Here is a 16,485-nt window from a genome sequence, read left to right on the forward strand (position 1 = left end):
ACTTTTACTCAAATAGGATTTTACTGGGTGACTTTCACTTTTACTTGAGAAATGTTCTATTAAGGCATCTTTACTTTTACTCAAGTATGACAATTGGGTACTTTTTCCACCACTGGCTGCAGTAGTAGTTGTTAGTGGTGCTACAGTAGTAGTAGTAGTAGCAACAGTGCTACAGTAGTAGTGCTACAGTAGTATTTGTAGTAGAGGTCGACTATAGTAATAGTAGTAGTGCTATGGAAGTAGTAGTAGTAGTTATGGGTTCTGTAGTAGTAGTAGTAGTAGTAGTAACGGGTTCTACAGTAGTAGTAGTAGGAGTAGTAATGGGTTCTGTAGTAATAGTATTAGTAGTAGTAGTAAATGGTTCTACAGTAGTAGTAGTAGTAGTAATGGGTTCTACAGTAGTAGTAGTAGTAGTAGTAATGGGTTCTACAGTAGTAGTAGTAGTAGTAGTAGTAGTAATGGGTTCTACAGTAGGAGTCGTCGTAGTGGTGCTACAGTAGTAGTAGTAGTAGTAGTAGTAGTAGTAGTAGTAGTAGTAGTAGTAGTAGTAGTAACGGGTTCTACAGTAGGAATCGTCGTGGTGGTGCTACAGTAGTAGTAGTAGTAATGGGTTCTACAGTAGGAGTCGTCGTCATAGTGGTGCTACAGTAGTAGTAGTAGTAGTAATGGGTTCTACAGTAGGAGTCGTCGTCATAGTGGTGCTACAGTAGTAGTAGTAGTAATGGGTTCTACAGTAGGAGTCGTCGTCATAGTGGTGCTACAGTAGTAGTAGTAGTACAGTTGAAGTCAGAAGTTTACATACACTTGGAGTCATTAAAACTAGTTTTTCAACCACTCCACAAATTTCTTGTTAACAAACTATAGTTTTGGCAATTCATTTAGGACATCTACCTTGTGCATGACAGGTAATTTTTCCAACAATTGTTTACAGACAAAGATTACTTCACTTATAATTCACTGTATCACAATTCCAGTGGGTCAGAAGTTTACATACACTAAGTTGAATGTGCCTTTAAACAACTGAAATTGCAACCAATCACAGACCAGTTGTGATACAGCCAACCTAAATAAGAAATACATTTGATGATAGAATTCTCCCCCTACCCTCCTTCTAGGCAAGTCCAGCTACCTGCTAATAGCCATAATGGTGCTGTACAACGTGACCATATGTGTTTGAAGGAGTATTTTCTAGTAAGCAACAAGTTGTTTACCTTCATTAAACAACTTTGTTCCAATATTTCTGTAATTCAGTGATATTTATTCCCATAGTCATTCGTTATGGACCCATAACTAAATAAACAAACATCTGCATTTTGAAAGAGTATTTTTATCATTATTTTATTAATGAAAGCATAAAGATGCCATTATTAGTTACATTGTTTTAGTTTGAACGTGCAGACTGGCACTAAGAACAGAGGGAAAGTTTCCCTAGTCAGCTCCATTATTAGTGCAATGCCCCTTAAAGTGTTGCTCTGTCCTACCCAGTGTGACAAAGTGGGGGTCCACCCCCTCCCTCCTCTTCCCTTCCCCATGGGCTAGGTCGGTCTTCTGTGCACGGTTCAGCGGCCCATCCCATGCCCCCTGCTCTCGTGCCTTGAACGCTTTCAGTGGATACAGCTGGAGAACTGCAAGGCAATCCCACTGTGTGCCACTCAGGAGCCATGAACAATATGACCAATGTATATTGTCCTGCTAATAACAGGGTTAATAATACATCTGTGAGAATATCCAACAGGCTTTTATATCATTCTAAATTAATAATAATAATAATAATATAATAACAATAATAATCGCTTTGTTTTAGTTGTAAAATAACGTAAAATGAGCAAGAAAAAGTCCATTATTGAACATGGTGTGACACATTGTTACTAATTTGTAAAGAAAGCTAATTAGTTTTTTTAGAATGATTTATTTCTGTTTTTAGAGGGAGAGAAACCTCATGGGTCTTCCAGTCAAGGCCGGCACGGGTATTGGACCAGCATCTGTAGCAGTGTCTTAGACCGTTGCACCACTCAGGCACTGTACAGCATGCCCTGTTGGGAGTGGCCTACAGTACTACAGTAAGACCAAAATAAAATGGTTAAAAACCTTAGTGTAACAACAGTTTTAGTAAGTAATATTGAAGTCGTACACAATTATCATTTTCTATTTAGGTTTATGTCGCCCATTCATTGTCAGAGACACAATTGGACCCAAAAGCGTAATCAGTGCTTTAACTGTCCTTGCGCTGGTCTGGAGAAATTAAGTGGTGATGCAGGGTACCGTACTAAACAACAAATTACCTCTAAATCCTGCAGCATAATCGCAAAACTTTTAGTGGAGTAACCATTGTAGTAATGCTACTAGCAGTTGTCATGACGTTGGCCTCTTTGGGTTTAGCAACCCCATCCCCCTCTCCCTGCCTCCCCCTTGCCTCCTTCAACTAGGCTGCTGTGGTCACAGGTCGTAAATTCCTGAGAAGACCTCCTTGTGGACACACAGTATAGAGAGAGTAGATTTTCATGGAGCACAAAGGAATTTCTTCCACCTCACAGAACTTGAGGTACGAACAAATTTCATGTTCCAGAGAAAGTATAAAAGATCGGTGAAGAATCCAGCTACGAACTGGTCCGTTTGTCACAACTTGGGAAGCTCATGGGAGACGGTGTGGCCACATTACCATAACGCTGTTTATATAATAGTCTCAGATATGAGGTTTACATCTAATTGTTGTATAAGATGAATGAGTGAGTATGATACTGTTTGTATAATTGTGTAATATGACTTTGGACTGTTTAATGAAGAAAAATACAATTCCCTTTTGATTTTAACTAAATCAGAGGATCGCCCCTGAGCCCAGTTAGGGCCAGACATCCTGGACCACCCCTGAGCCCAGTTAGGGTCAGACATCCTGGGACAGCCCTCTTCGGCCCTTCCGAATAAAACCCCCACTCGGGTTTTCGATCAGCAGACCGAGCTTACCTCAATTACGAGATGGCTAAAGGTTGCAGACCATGTTTTTCTCCATTAGGAGGGCAAAGGTTGTAGACCATTGCTGAATCTTTTAACCATACCACGTGGTTAAACTCTTAGACTATAGATACCGACAGAATAAGAATAAGAACAAGAACAATTCATTACTAGTCTGCAGCTAGGAATTCGGTATCATTGAACGGGAAGAACGACAACTGCCGAAACATCCATTCTATAACGAGTGTCACTCTGAACAATCCCCTCTAACCACTACTGAGAGGGAGAGAGATGGACTAGTCTAAAAAAGAAATTAACTTTTCACCAGCGATCAAGACGACACACTGAGTGTAAATATATAGTGATTGCAATTGTTGCCGAATGAGTGAGCGTTCATGTGCAAAGGATTAGCATTTCATTTGTTACAATTATTAACTCTGTAGTGACTTCTTAGTCGACCCCCACTTCCCTTTTGTCTAACAAGCCGCCATGCCGGTTTAGCCCACTAGGGCACATTCTCCTATCATTTCTTGTAACCATATTTACTGTTTGTTTATGCATTTCTGTGAATTACTTAGTTAGTAATAAATAAATTATTTAAGACAATTGATGTGAATTACTTAGTTAGTAATAAATAAATTATTTAAGACAATTGATGTATGGACTCATACTGAAGACTGGGTTTGTGCAGATAACCAACAATTTACGACGTTTGGAATGAGACTAATGTGAGGTAATGTAAATAATTAATTAATTTGAAGACTAATTGATCAGATAAAATATCAAAAAAGTTATTTTAGGAAATGATAACTTTGTAATCTGAATATTTTTCCTTGGTGCCCCGACTTCGTAGTAATTACGGTTACATGATTAATCAGTCTAATCGCGTAATAACTAATTACAGAGAATCTTTGATAAAAAACTATCAGTCTTCAGTTAATGATAGTAAAGACATGACACAGTGTTACGAATGTAGCTCCATTGTTGTGTCTTACTTTGGGGACGTGTGGGTTGAACTCCACAGCTCTGTGTATGGCTTCTACAGCATTCATCTCTGCTGTACTCAACCCTCGCCTTGACGCTGCCTCTGGAGAGAACCTGCATGGGGAACACGGGACACCAGTGTGTGTGTGTGTAAGAATGTGGGTCATTGAGTGTATGTGAAAGTGTAGTGTGTGTGTGTGTGTGTACCTGCAGTCATAGGGGCTACTATGCTAAGATAAATGGAATCCTCTCAGTCTTATATGCAGAACTAGGATATCTAGGAGGTGTTTTAAAATGCCCTAACCCATTTCAAAACAGAATCACTCAATATCATTCTCTCTGTCACACGAATATCCCCAGGCTAACTTTGAAATACTACTTCAGGTATGTGAATCACTTGGTGCCATTGTAACAGTAGTAAAAGGATACTCACTTGTCTGATACCGCCCTGGCTTTGAGCAAGGCTGCTGTGTAGCATATTGTTGCTGATTTGGGTAAACTAATATCTGTGGGGAGACAAAGCACATATCAACAGTGTTCTTTTTCCTCCACTTAACTAGAAGACATTTACACTAGACAGGGAAAGAATAGGGCCCCTAAGGGTTTTTACTGAAGGTATTGGAGGGTTTACAGGATTCCACTAAAATACAGGGTCATTTTAATTTAAGTCATATGGTAATGGTTGGATGTAGACTTTATTATCTAATGATTTATATTTATGACTTTTGTTATGTAATGTCTGTCATTCAAACTTATGTCTCATCTCCAGAAATAAAATCACAGTGACATTGTTAGCACTGCACAGGTGTCTCTTGAATGTCTGGTCATGGACCAATGAGCAACAGTTAACGTTTAACTTTTTTAACTTTAAGAGGTGTGTGTGTCTTACCGTCGTACTTGGCTAGTACGGCCTGTACGTCTGCGTAGTTCTGCAGCTCTAGCAGTGACTCCAGCAGGTTCTCATGGATATTGAACATACTGAGGAGAGGGAACTCCTTCATTAACTGGAAAACATACAACTGTTGTTACATGTAATACCAGACAGGCAGTAAAACAACAGACTTTAGTAACCCCGCCCAGTCCCACAAAGCCTCAAACCTAGCCTGGTGCCAGACCTTGTCATGGCAATAAGAGATGACAGCAGCAGATCTGGGACCAGGCTACCTCCAGACCCAGACCTCTATGTTCTGAGGCTGCAGAACATACTGTACATTTCCATTTCAGTCATTTAGCAGACACTCTTAACCAGAGCGACATGCGGAACAAATGAAGGTGCCTTGCTCAAAGGCACAGACAGATTTTTTACAAAGTCGGCTGGAGGATTCAAACCAGCAGCCTTTCAGTTACTGGCCCAATGCTCTTAACTGCTAGGCTACCTACCGATGCTAGGCTACCTACCGATGCTAGGCTACCTACCGATGCTAGGCTACCTACCGATGCTAGGCTACCTACCGATGCTAGGCTCCCTGCCACCACTGTTGTTTCGTTACATGTTTTTGTTACATTTATCATACAAATTTATAGTGATTGAAAACATTGGCATGTAAAAAATTAGACAAATCCTAACTTTTACCAAAGTCACATTTTCACTTCGCCCCCCCCCCCCCCCCCCGTAGTTCCCCCCGTAGTTCCCCCCGACATCAATGCTGATCTAACAGACAATTCAAGTTCAGTGGGAACTACAGTAGGATTGGGGATTGGTCCGTAACCTCCTGGTGGCTTGGTGTATACTGTACTTACATCTCTCAACATTTTGACAGCTTCTCTGGTTCGGCCCAGCTTTCTAGAGCACATAGCAAGTCTCCTCTTAATGTAAACCAGAACATTGGTATCCCTTCCTGAGAGAAACACCGCAGCAAAGTTATTTCAGCTGGTATAACACACATGGACACACACACACACACAGACACATCCGAGCACACACACTAATAGATTTATTTGCGTATATATGTAAGTGTTTGAGAGTGTGCGTCTGTGTTTCCAACCAGGTGCATGCGTAATCTTTTCGACTGTGTGTGTAGGTTCAACTGTGTGTATGTTTGACTGTCTGTGTCTGTCTGTGTGGGTTCAACTGTATGTTTGGCTGTGTTTGTAGGTTCAACTGTGTGTATGTTTGGCTGTGTGTGTGTGTGTTTGACTGTGTTTGTTTGTACTCTACTCACTGTGCTGTGCCTCGTACTGTGTGTGTGTTTGACTGTGTTTGTTTGTACTCTACTCACTGTGCTGTGCCTCGTACTGTGCACCATGGTGTTGAAGCTGTTGGCTGCGTCTGTAGCAGCCCTCTCCTGTCTTCAAGGCCTGTTTGAAGAGCTTCTCTGCCTCCACGATGGTGGTGGCCTCCTCCTCTGCCAGCAGGATGGACGCTGTTGCACAGCTAACAGGACAAGACAGACCAGTTGGAAAAGAGTGAAAATAATTTTTTGGGAAGACGACACAGGAGAGGAAGACAACACAGGAGAGGAAGACAACATTGAGTATATATACAAAAGTATGTGGACACCCCTTCAAATGAGTGGATTCGAATGTATAAAATCGAGCACACAGCCATGCAATCTCCATATGTTGTTGGACAGGATGCCACCTTTCCAACAAGTCCGGTCGTCAAGTCAGCTGCTCCGGTAAACTGTAAGTGCTGTTATTGTGAAGTGGAAACGTCTAGGAGCAACAACGGCTCAGTTGTAAAGTGGTAAGCTTGTTGAATGCCAAGGTTTTTTTTTTTTTTTACATTTTTTAAAATGTAACCTTTATTTAACTAGGCATGACCGTTAAGAACAAATTCTTATTTGCAATGACAGTCTAGGACCAGTGGGTTAACTGCCTTGTTCAGGGGCAGAACCACAGATTTTACCTTGTCAGCTCTGGGATTCCATCTTGCAACCTTTCAGTTACTGGCCCAACGCTCTAACCACTAGGCTACCTGCCGCCCCAAAGTGATGGCTGGAATGGTGTAAAGCTCGCCGCCATTGGACTCTGGAGCAGTGGAAACGTGTTCTCTGGAGTGATGAATCACGCTTCACCCTCTGGCAGTCCGAAGGATGAATCTGGGTTTGGTGGATGCCAGGAGTAGGTTGCCTGCCCAACTGCATAGTGCCAACTGTAAAGTTTGGTGGAGGAGGAATAACGGTTCGGGCTAGGCCCCTTAGTTCCAGTGACGGGAAATCTTAACGCTACAGCATACAATGACATTCTAGTGGAGTCTCGGCTTCCAACTGTGTGGCAATAGTTTGGGGAAGGGCCATTTCCTGTTTCAGCATGACAATGCCCCCGTGCAAAAACCGAGGCCCATGCAGACATGGTTTGTCGAGATTGGTGTGGAACAACTTGACTGGCCTGCACAGAGCCCTGACCCTAACCCCATCGAACACTCTTGGGATGAATTGGAAAGCCGACTGCGAGCCAGGCCGATTTGGTGATTAACCCAACATCAGTGCCTGACCTCACTAATGCTCTTGTGGCTGAATGAAAGCAAGTCCCTGCAGTAATGTTCCAACATCTAGTGGTAAGCCTTCCCAGAAGAGTGGAGGATGTTACAGCAGCAATAGGGGGGACCAACTCCATATTAATGCCCATGACTTTGGAATGAGGTGTTTGACGAGCAGGTGTCCACATACTTTTGGTCATGTAGTGTAGCTGGAGGGAGAAACAGGGGAAGACCACACACTAAGCACAAAGGAGAATAAATTGTGATGCCGTTGACCCCTAAAAAAAGTATCTGAAAGGCTGTGAAAATGTTATGTGTGTGTGTGTGTGTGTGTGTATATCTCACACTTTATAGTCAGTCTGTATATACAAAAGTATACAGGTGGGGTTGATACAACCTCAATTGAGGAAGAGTTGAAGAGACCTCATTGAAGATTCCTCAGAAAAATAATAGGTTATTTTCAAGTAATGCATGAGTGAACTGAGGCCAACCATGTTCCACAGCATCTGTGTAGGTGAAAGAAGGAACTACTCACTCCTCTAGTTCCAGGGATTCGTGTGCAGCAGAGATTCGTGCCTGTGGGTTCCTCTCTCTCCACGCTTTCTGCATTACTAAAAACACACACGCACATTAGTAAGTGTTATTGAGGTCAGAGGTATGATACTACCTGTGAACATGAATCACACCTCCCTGGAGATGGGGTGAGTGACAGGGTGTGGTATGTGTCTCTCTGGGTGCGTGTGTGTGTGTCTCTGGGTGCTAGTGTGTGTGTGTCTGTGTGTGTGTGTGTGTGTGTGTGTGTGTGTGTGTGTGTGTGTGTGTGTGTGTGTGTGTCTCTGGGTGCTGTGTGTCTGGGTGCTGTGTCTGTGTGTGTCTGGGTGCTGTGTGTGTGCGTCTCTGGGTGCTGTGTGTGCGCGTGTGTGTGTCTCGGTGCTGTGTGTGTCTCTCTGGGTGCTGTGTGTGTGTGTGTGTGTGTGTGTGTCTCTGGGTGCTGTGTGTGTGTGTGTGTGTGTGTCTCTGAGTGTGTGTCTGGGTGCTGTGTGTGTGTGTGTGTGTGTTTCTCTAGGTGCTATGTGTGTGTGTCTGGGTGCTGTGTGTCTCTGGGTGCTGTGTGTGTGTGTGTCTCTCTCTGGGTGCGTGTCTCTGGGTGCTGTGTGTGTGTGTGTGTGTGTGTCTGGGTGCTGTGTGTGTGTGTGTGTGTGTGTCTCTGGTTGCTGTGTGTGTGTGTGTCTCTTGGTGACGTGTGTGATGTGTGTGTGTGTCTCTGGGTGACGTGTGTGTGTGTGTGTGTGTGTGTGTGTGTGTGTGTCTCTGGGTGCTGTGTGTGTGTGTGTGTGTGTCTCTGGGTGTTTCTCTAGGTGTTATGTGTGTGTGTCTCTGGGTGTTGTGTGTCTCTGGGTGTGTGTGTGTCTCTGTGAGTGTGTGTGTGTGTGTGTGTGTGTGTGTGTGTGTGTGTGTGTCTGGGCGCTGTGTGTCTGGGTGCTGTGTGTGTGTATCTCTCCGTGCTGTGTGTGTGTGTCTTTGGGTGTTTCTCTAGGTGCTATGTGTGTGTGTCTCTGGGTGCTGTGTGTGTGTGTGTGTGTGTGTGTGTCTCTGGGTGCTTTGTGTGTGTGTGTCTCTGGGTGCTTTGTGTGTGTGTGTGTGTGTGTGTCTCTGGGTGATGTGTGGGTGTCTCTGGGAGATGTGGGTGTGTGTCTCTGGGTAACGTGTGCGATGTGTGCGTCTCTGGGTGACGTGTGCGTCTCTGGGTGACGTGTGCGTCTCTGGGTGACGTGTGTGATGTGTGTGTCTCTGGGCGATCTGGGCGTCTCTGGGCGATGTGGGCGTCTCTGGGCGATGTGGGCGTCTCTGGGCCTCTCTCTGGGTGATATGTGTGTGATGTGTGTGTCTCTGGGTGATATGTGTGTGATGTGTGTGTGGGCGATGTGTGTCTCTCTGGGTGATGTGGGCTTGGTGTGTGTCTCTGGGTGATGTGTGTGTCTCTGGGTGATGTGGGCGATATATGTGTCTCTGGGTGATCTGGCCGATGTGTGTGTCTCTGGGCGATGTCTCTGGGCGATGTGTGTGTCTCTGGGCGATGTGTGTGTCTCTGGGCGATGTGTGCGTCTCTGGGCGATGTGTGCATGTTCCTTACTGGCGTCAGCTGGCCGGAGGTGGTCAGAGTCGCATGTGAAAAAGGTCTGGTGGTCTTGTGCCGAGAGATTCATATCGTAATACGTGAGTGGCTCTCTGCCCGTCACCCACGTATACCTGGTAGACACACACACACACACACGGTCAGAATAATGTGCATGGTCCTACTAAAAGTCTGGGGGGAGTGAGAGAGGTGGAGAGATCTAGAATGAAAGAGAGAGGTGGAGAGATCGAGAATGAAAGAGAGAGGTGGAGAGATCTAGAATGAAAGAGAGAGGTGGAGAGATCTAGAATGAAAGAGAGATGTGGAGAGATCTAGAATGAAAGAGAGAGGTGGAGAGATCTAGAATGAAAGAGAGGTGGAGAGATCTAGAATGAAAGAGAACGGTGGAGAGATCTAGAATGAAAGCGAGAGGTGGAGAGATCTAGAATGAAAGAGAGCGGTGGAGAGATGGAGAATGAAAGAGAGAGGAGGAGAGATCGAGAATGAAAGAGAGCGGTGGAGAGATCTAGAATGAAAGAGAGAGGTGGAGAGATCTAGAATGAAAGCGAGAGGTGGAGAGATCTAGAATGAAAGAGAGCGGTGGAGAGATCTAGAATGAAAGCGAGAGGTGGAGAGATCTAGAATGAAAGCGAGAGGTGGAGAGATCTAGAATGAAAGAGAGCGGTGGAGAGATCTAGAATGAAAGAGAGAGGTGGAGAGATCTAGAATGAAAGTGAGAGGTGGAGAGATGGAGAATGAAAGAGAGCGGTGGAGAGATGGAGAATGAAAGTGAGAGGTGGAGAGATCTAGAATGAAAGAGAGCAGTGGAGAGATCTAGAATGAAAGCGAGAGGTGGAGAGATCGAGAATGAAAGAGAGAGGTGGAGAGATCGAGAATGAAAGAGAGAGGTGGAGAGATCTAGAATGAAAGAGGGCGGTGGAGAGATCGAGAATGAAAGAGAGGTGGAGAGATCTAGAATGAAAGAGAGGTGGAGAGATCTAGAATGAAAGCGAGAGGTGGAGAGATCTAGAATGAAAGAGAGCGGTGGAGAGATCTAGAATGAAAAAGAGCGGTGGAGAGATCTAGAATGAAAGAGAGAGGTGGAGAGATCTAGAATGAAAGAGAGCGGTGGAGAGATCTAGAATGAAAGAGAGAGGTGGAGAGATCTAGAATGAAAGAGAGCGGTGGAGAGATCTAGAATGAAAGAGAGCGGTGGAGAGATCTAGAATGAAAGAGAGAGGTGGAGAGATCTAGAATGAAAGAGAGAGGTGGAGAGATCGAGAATGAAAGAGAGAGGTGGAGAGATCTAGAATGAAAGAGAGGTGGAGAGATCTAGAATGAAAGCGAGAGGTGGAGAGATCTAGAATGAAAGAGAGCGGTGGAGAGATCTAGAATGAAAAAGAGCGGTGGAGAGATCTAGAATGAAAGAGAGAGGTGGAGAGATCTAGAATGAAAGAGAGCGGTGGAGAGATCTAGAATGAAAGAGAGAGGTGGAGAGATCTAGAATGAAAGAGAGCGGTGGAGAGATCTAGAATGAAAGAGAGCGGTGGAGAGATCTAGAATGAAAGAGAGAGGTGGAGAGATCGAGAATGAAAGAGAGAGGTGGAGAGATCGAGAATGAAAGAGAGAGGTGGAGAGATCGAGAATGAAAGAGAGAGGTGGAGAGATCTAGAATGAAAGAGAGAGGTGGAGAGATCTAGAATGAAAGAGAGAGGTGGAGAGATCTAGAATGAAAGAGAGGTGGAGAGATCGAGAATGAAAGCGAGAGGTGGAGAGATCGAGAATGAAAGAGAGCGGTGGAGAGATGGTGAATGAAAGAGAGAGGTGGAGAGATCTAGAATGAAAGAGAGGTGGAGAGATCTAGAATGAAAGAGAGCGGTGGAGAGATCTAGAATGAAAGCGAGAGGTGGAGAGATCTAGAATGAAAGAGAGAGGTGGAGAGATCGAGAATGAAAGCGAGAGGTGGAGAGATCTAGAATGAAAGAGAGCGGTGGAGAGATCGAGAATGAAAGAGGGCGGTGGAGAGATCTAGAATGAAAGAGAGCGGTGGGAGAGATGGTGAATGAAAGCGAGAGGTGGAGAGATCGAGAATGAAAGAGAGAGGTGGAGAGATCGAGAATGAAAGCGAGAGGTGGAGAGATCGAGAATGAAAGAGAGCGGTGGAGAGATGGTGAATGAAAGCGAGAGGTGGAGAGATCGAGAATGAAAGAGAGAGGTGGAGAGATTGAGAATGAAAGAGAGCGGTGGAGAGATGGTGAATGAAAGCGAGAGGTGGAGAGATCGAGAATGAAAGAGAGAGGTGGAGAGATCGAGAATGAAAGCGAGAGGTGGAGAGATCTAGAATGAAAGAGAGCGGTGGAGAGATCGAGAATGAAAGAGAGCGGTGGAGAGATGGTGAATGAAAGCGAGAGGTGGAGAGATCGAGAATGAAAGAGAGAGGTGGAGAGATCGAGAATGAAAGAGAGAGGTGGAGAGATCTAGAATGAAAGAGAGCGGTGGAGAGATCGAGAATGAAAGAGAGCGGTGGAGAGATCTAGAATGAAAGAGAGGTGGAGAGATCTAGAATGAAAGAGAGAGGTGGAGAGATCTAGAATGAAAGAGAGCGGTGGAGAGATGGAGAAGGAAAGTGAGAGGTGGAGAGATCTAGAATGAAAGTGAGAGGTGGAGAGATCTAGAATGAAAGAGAGCGGTGGAGAGATGGAGAATGAAAGAGAGAGGTGGAGAGATCTAGAATGAAAGAGAGCGGTGGAGAGATCTAGAATGAAAGAGAGCGGTGGAGAGATCGAGAATGAAAGCGAGAGGTGGAGAGATCGAGAATGAAAGAGAGAGGTGGAGAGATGGTGAATGAAAGAGAGCGGTGGATAGATCTAGAATGAAAGAGAGAGGTGGAGAGATCTAGAATGAAAGAGAGCGGTGGAGAGATTGAGAATGAAAGAGAGCGGTGGAGAGATCTAGAATGAAAGAGAGGTGGAGAGATGGTGAATGAAAGAGAGCGGTGGAGAGATGGTGAATGAAAGAGAGCGGTGGAGAGATTGAGAATGAAAGAGAGAGGTGGAGAGATCTAGAATGAAAGAGAGCGGTGGAGAGATCTAGAATGAAAGAGAGGTGGAGAGATCTAGAATGAAAGAGAGCGGTGGAGAGATGGTGAATGAAAGAGAGCGGTGGAGAGATGGAGAATGAAAGAGAGGTGGAGAGATCTAGAATGAAAGAGAGAGGTGGAGAGATCTAGAATGAAAGAGAGGTATAGAGATCTAGAATGAAAGAGAGGTGGAGAGATCGAGAATGAAAGAGAGGTGGAGAGATCGAGAATGAAAGAGAGGTGGAGAGATCGAGAATGAAAGAGAGAGGTGGAGAGATCTAGAATGAAAGAGAGAGGTGGAGAGATCTAGAATGAAAGCGAGAGGTGGAGAGATCTAGAATGAAAGAGAGAGGTGGAGAGATCTAGAATGAAAGCGAGAGGTGGAGAGATCGAGAATGAAAGAGAGCGGTGGAGAGATCTAGAATGAAAGAGAGCGGTGGAGAGATCTAGAATGAAAGAGAGCGGTGGAGAGATCTAGAATGAAAGAGAGGTGGAGAGATCTAGAATGAAAGAGAGAGGTGGAGAGATCTAGAATGAAAGAGAGGTGGAGAGATCTAGAATGAAAGAGAGGTGGAGAGATCGAGAATGAAAGAGAGGTGGAGAGATCGAGAATGAAAGAGAGAGGTGGAGAGATCTAGAATGAAAGAGAGAGGTGGAGAGATCTAGAATGAAAGAGAGAGGTGGAGAGATCTAGAATGAAAGAGAGCGGTGGAGAGATCTAGAATGAAAGAGAGCGGTGGAGAGATCGAGAATGAAAGAGAGAGGTGGAGAGATCTAGAATGAAAGAGAGCGGTGGAGAGATCTAGAATGAAAGAGAGGTGGAGAGATCTAGAATGAAAGAGAGCGGTGGAGAGATGGAGAATGAAAGAGAGCGGTGGAGAGATCTAGAATGAAAGAGAGGTGGAGAGATCTAGAATGAAAGAGAGAGGTGGAGAGATCTAGAATGAAAGAGAGGTGGAGAGATCTAGAATGAAAGAGAGCGGTGGAGAGATCGAGAATGAAAGAGAGAGGTGGAGAGATCTAGAATGAAAGAGAGCGGTGGAGAGATCTAGAATGAAAGAGAGGTGGAGAGATCTAGAATGAAAGAGAGCGGTGGAGAGATGGAGAATGAAAGAGAGCGGTGGAGAGATCTAGAATGAAAGAGAGGTGGAGAGATCTAGAATGAAAGAGAGAGGTGGAGAGATCGAGAATGAAAGAGAGAGGTGGAGAGATCGAGAATGAAAGAGAGAGGTGGAGAGATCTAGAATGAAAGAGAGCGGTGGAGAGATCGAGAATGAAAGAGAGCGGTGGAGAGATCTAGAATGAAAGAGAGCGGTGGAGAGATCGAGAATGAAAGAGAGCGGTGGAGAGATCTAGAATGAAAGAGAGCGGTGGAGAGATCGAGAATGAAAGAGAGCGGTGGAGAGATCTAGAATGAAAGAGAGGTGGAGAGATCTAGAATGAAAGAGAGCGGTGGAGAGATCGAGAATGAAAGAGAGCGGTGGAGAGATCTAGAATGAAAGAGAGCGGTGGAGAGATCTAGAATGAAAGAGAGAGGTGGAGAGATCTAGAATGAAAGAGAGAGGTGGAGAGATCTAGAATGAAAGAGAGAGGTGGAGAGATCTAGAATGAAAGAGAGCGGTGGAGAGATCGAGAATGAAAGAGAGCGGTGGAGAGATCGAGAATGAAAGAGAGCGGTGGAGAGATCTAGAATGAAAGAGAGAGGTGGAGAGATCGAGAATGAAAGCGAGAGGTGGAGAGATGGAGAATGAAAGAGAGCGGTGGAGAGATGGTGAATAAAAGAGAGGCGGAGAGATGGAGAATGAAATCGAGAGGTGGAGAGATCGAGAATGAAAGCGAGAGGTGGAGAGATGGAGAATGAAAGAGAGCGGTGGAGAGATGGTGAATAAAAGAGAGGCGGAGAGATGGAGAATGAAATCGAGAGGTGGAGAGATCGAGAATGAAAGAGAGCGGTGGAGAGATCTAGAATGAAAGAGAGGTGGAGAGATCTAGAATGAAAGAGAGGTGGAGAGATCTAGAATGAAAGAGAGAGGTGGAGAGATCGAGAATGAAAGAGAGCGGTGGAGAGATCTAGAATGAAAGAGGGCGGTGGAGAGATGGAGAAGGAAAGAGAGCGGTGGAGAGATCTAGAATGAAAGAGGGCGGTGGAGAGATGGAGAATGAAAGAGAGCGGAGGAGAGATCTAGAATGAAAGAGAGAGGTGGAGAGATGGAGAAGGAAAGAGAGCGGTGGAGAGATCTAGAATGAAAGAGAGCGGTGGAGAGATGGAGAATGAAAGAGAGCGGTGGAGAGATCTAGAATGAAAGAGGGCGGTGGAGAGATGGAGAAGGAAAGAGAGAGGTGGAGAGATCTAGAATAAAAGAGAGCGGTGGAGAGATCGAGAATGAAAGAGAGCAGTGGAGAGATCGAGAATGAAAGCGAGAGGTGGAGAGATCGAGAATGAAAGAGAGAGGTGGAGAGATCTAGAATGAAAGAGAGCGGTGGAGAGATCGAGAATGAAAGAGAGCGGTGGAGAGATCTAGAATGAAAGAGAGGTGGAGAGATCTAGAATGAAAGAGAGAGGTGGAGAGATCGAGAATGAAAGAGAGCGGTGGAGAGATCTAGAATGAAAGAGAGGTGGAGAGATCGAGAATGAAAGAGAGAGGTGGAGAGATCTAGAATGAAAGAGAGAGGTGGAGAGATCTAGAATGAAAGAGAGCGGTGGAGAGATCTAGAATGAAAGAGAGAGGTGGAGAGATCTAGAATGAAAGAGAGAGGTGGAGAGATCTAGAATGAAAGAGAGCGGTGGAGAGATGGAGAAGGAAAGTGAGAGGTGGAGAGATCTAGAATGAAAGTGAGAGGTGGAGAGATCTAGAATGAAAGAGAGCGGTGGAGAGATGGAGAATGAAAGAGAGAGGTGGAGAGATCTAGAATGAAAGAGAGCGGTGGAGAGATCTAGAATGAAAGAGAGAGGTGGAGAGATCTAGAATGAAAGAGAGGTGGAGTGATCTAGAATGAAAGAGAGCGGTGGAGAGATCGAGAATGAAAGAGGGCGGTGGAGAGATCTAGAATGAAAGAGAGCGGTGGAGAGATGGAGAATGAAAGCGAGAGGTGGAGAGATCGAGAATGAAAGAGAGAGGTGGAGAGATCGAGAATGAAAGCGAGAGGTGGAGAGATCGAGAATGAAAGAGAGCGGTGGAGAGATGGTGAATGAAAGCGAGAGGTGGAGAGATCGAGAATGAAAGAGAGAGGTGGAGAGATTGAGAATGAAAGAGAGCGGTGGAGAGATGGTGAATGAAAGCGAGAGGTGGAGAGATCGAGAATGAAAGAGAGAGGTGGAGAGATCGAGAATGAAAGCGAGAGGTGGAGAGATCTAGAATGAAAGAGAGCGGTGGAGAGATCGAGAATGAAAGAGAGCGGTGGAGAGATGGTGAATGAAAGCGAGAGGTGGAGAGATCGAGAATGAAAGAGAGAGGTGGAGAGATCGAGAATGAAAGCGAGAGGTGGAGAGATCTAGAATGAAAGAGAGAGGTGGAGAGATCGAGAATGAAAGCGAGAGGTGGAGAGATGGAGAATGAAAGAGAGCGGTGGAGAGATGGTGAATAAAAGAGAGGCGGAGAGATGGAGAATGAAATCGAGAGGTGGAGAGATCGAGAATGAAAGCGAGAGGTGGAGAGATGGAGAATGAAAGAGAGCGGTGGAGAGATGGTGAATAAAAGAGAGGCGGAGAGATGGAGAATGAAATCGAGAGGTGGAGAGATCGAGAATGAAAGAGAGCGGTGGAGAGATCTAGAATGAAAGAGAGGTGGAGAGATCTAGAATGAAAGAGAGGTGGAGAGATCTAGAATGAAAGAGAGAGGTGGAGAGATCGAGAATGAAAGAGAGCGGTGGAGAGATCTAGAATGAAAGAGGGCGGTGGAGAGATGGAGAAGGAAAGAGAGCGGTGGAGAGATCTAG

At 45.1% G+C, this 16,485-nt stretch overlaps 1 protein-coding gene across 6 annotated transcripts in view; it reads right to left on the reverse strand.

The window, feature by feature from the left end:
- Positions 1-16,485, reverse strand: part of LOC139375080 (suppressor of tumorigenicity 7 protein homolog) — a 134,451-nt gene that overhangs the window by 9,824 nt on the left and 108,142 nt on the right. For all 6 annotated transcript variants that reach the window (XM_071116510.1, XM_071116546.1, XM_071116529.1 and 3 more), the window contains exons 5-11: positions 9,489-9,604; positions 7,890-7,965; positions 6,153-6,307; positions 5,674-5,771; positions 4,823-4,937; positions 4,367-4,439; positions 3,945-4,047 (exon numbers count right to left, since the gene is read on the reverse strand). In XM_071116510.1, coding sequence (XP_070972611.1) covers positions 3,945-4,047; positions 4,367-4,439; positions 4,823-4,937; positions 5,674-5,771; positions 6,153-6,307; positions 7,890-7,965; positions 9,489-9,604 — 736 coding nt within the window. The remainder of the gene's footprint in view (positions 1-3,944; positions 4,048-4,366; positions 4,440-4,822; positions 4,938-5,673; positions 5,772-6,152; positions 6,308-7,889; positions 7,966-9,488; positions 9,605-16,485) is intronic.

Source organism: Oncorhynchus clarkii, chromosome 2 (genome assembly GCF_045791955.1).
Source record: "Oncorhynchus clarkii lewisi isolate Uvic-CL-2024 chromosome 2, UVic_Ocla_1.0, whole genome shotgun sequence".
Classification (NCBI taxonomy): Eukaryota; Metazoa; Chordata; class Actinopteri; order Salmoniformes; family Salmonidae; genus Oncorhynchus; species Oncorhynchus clarkii.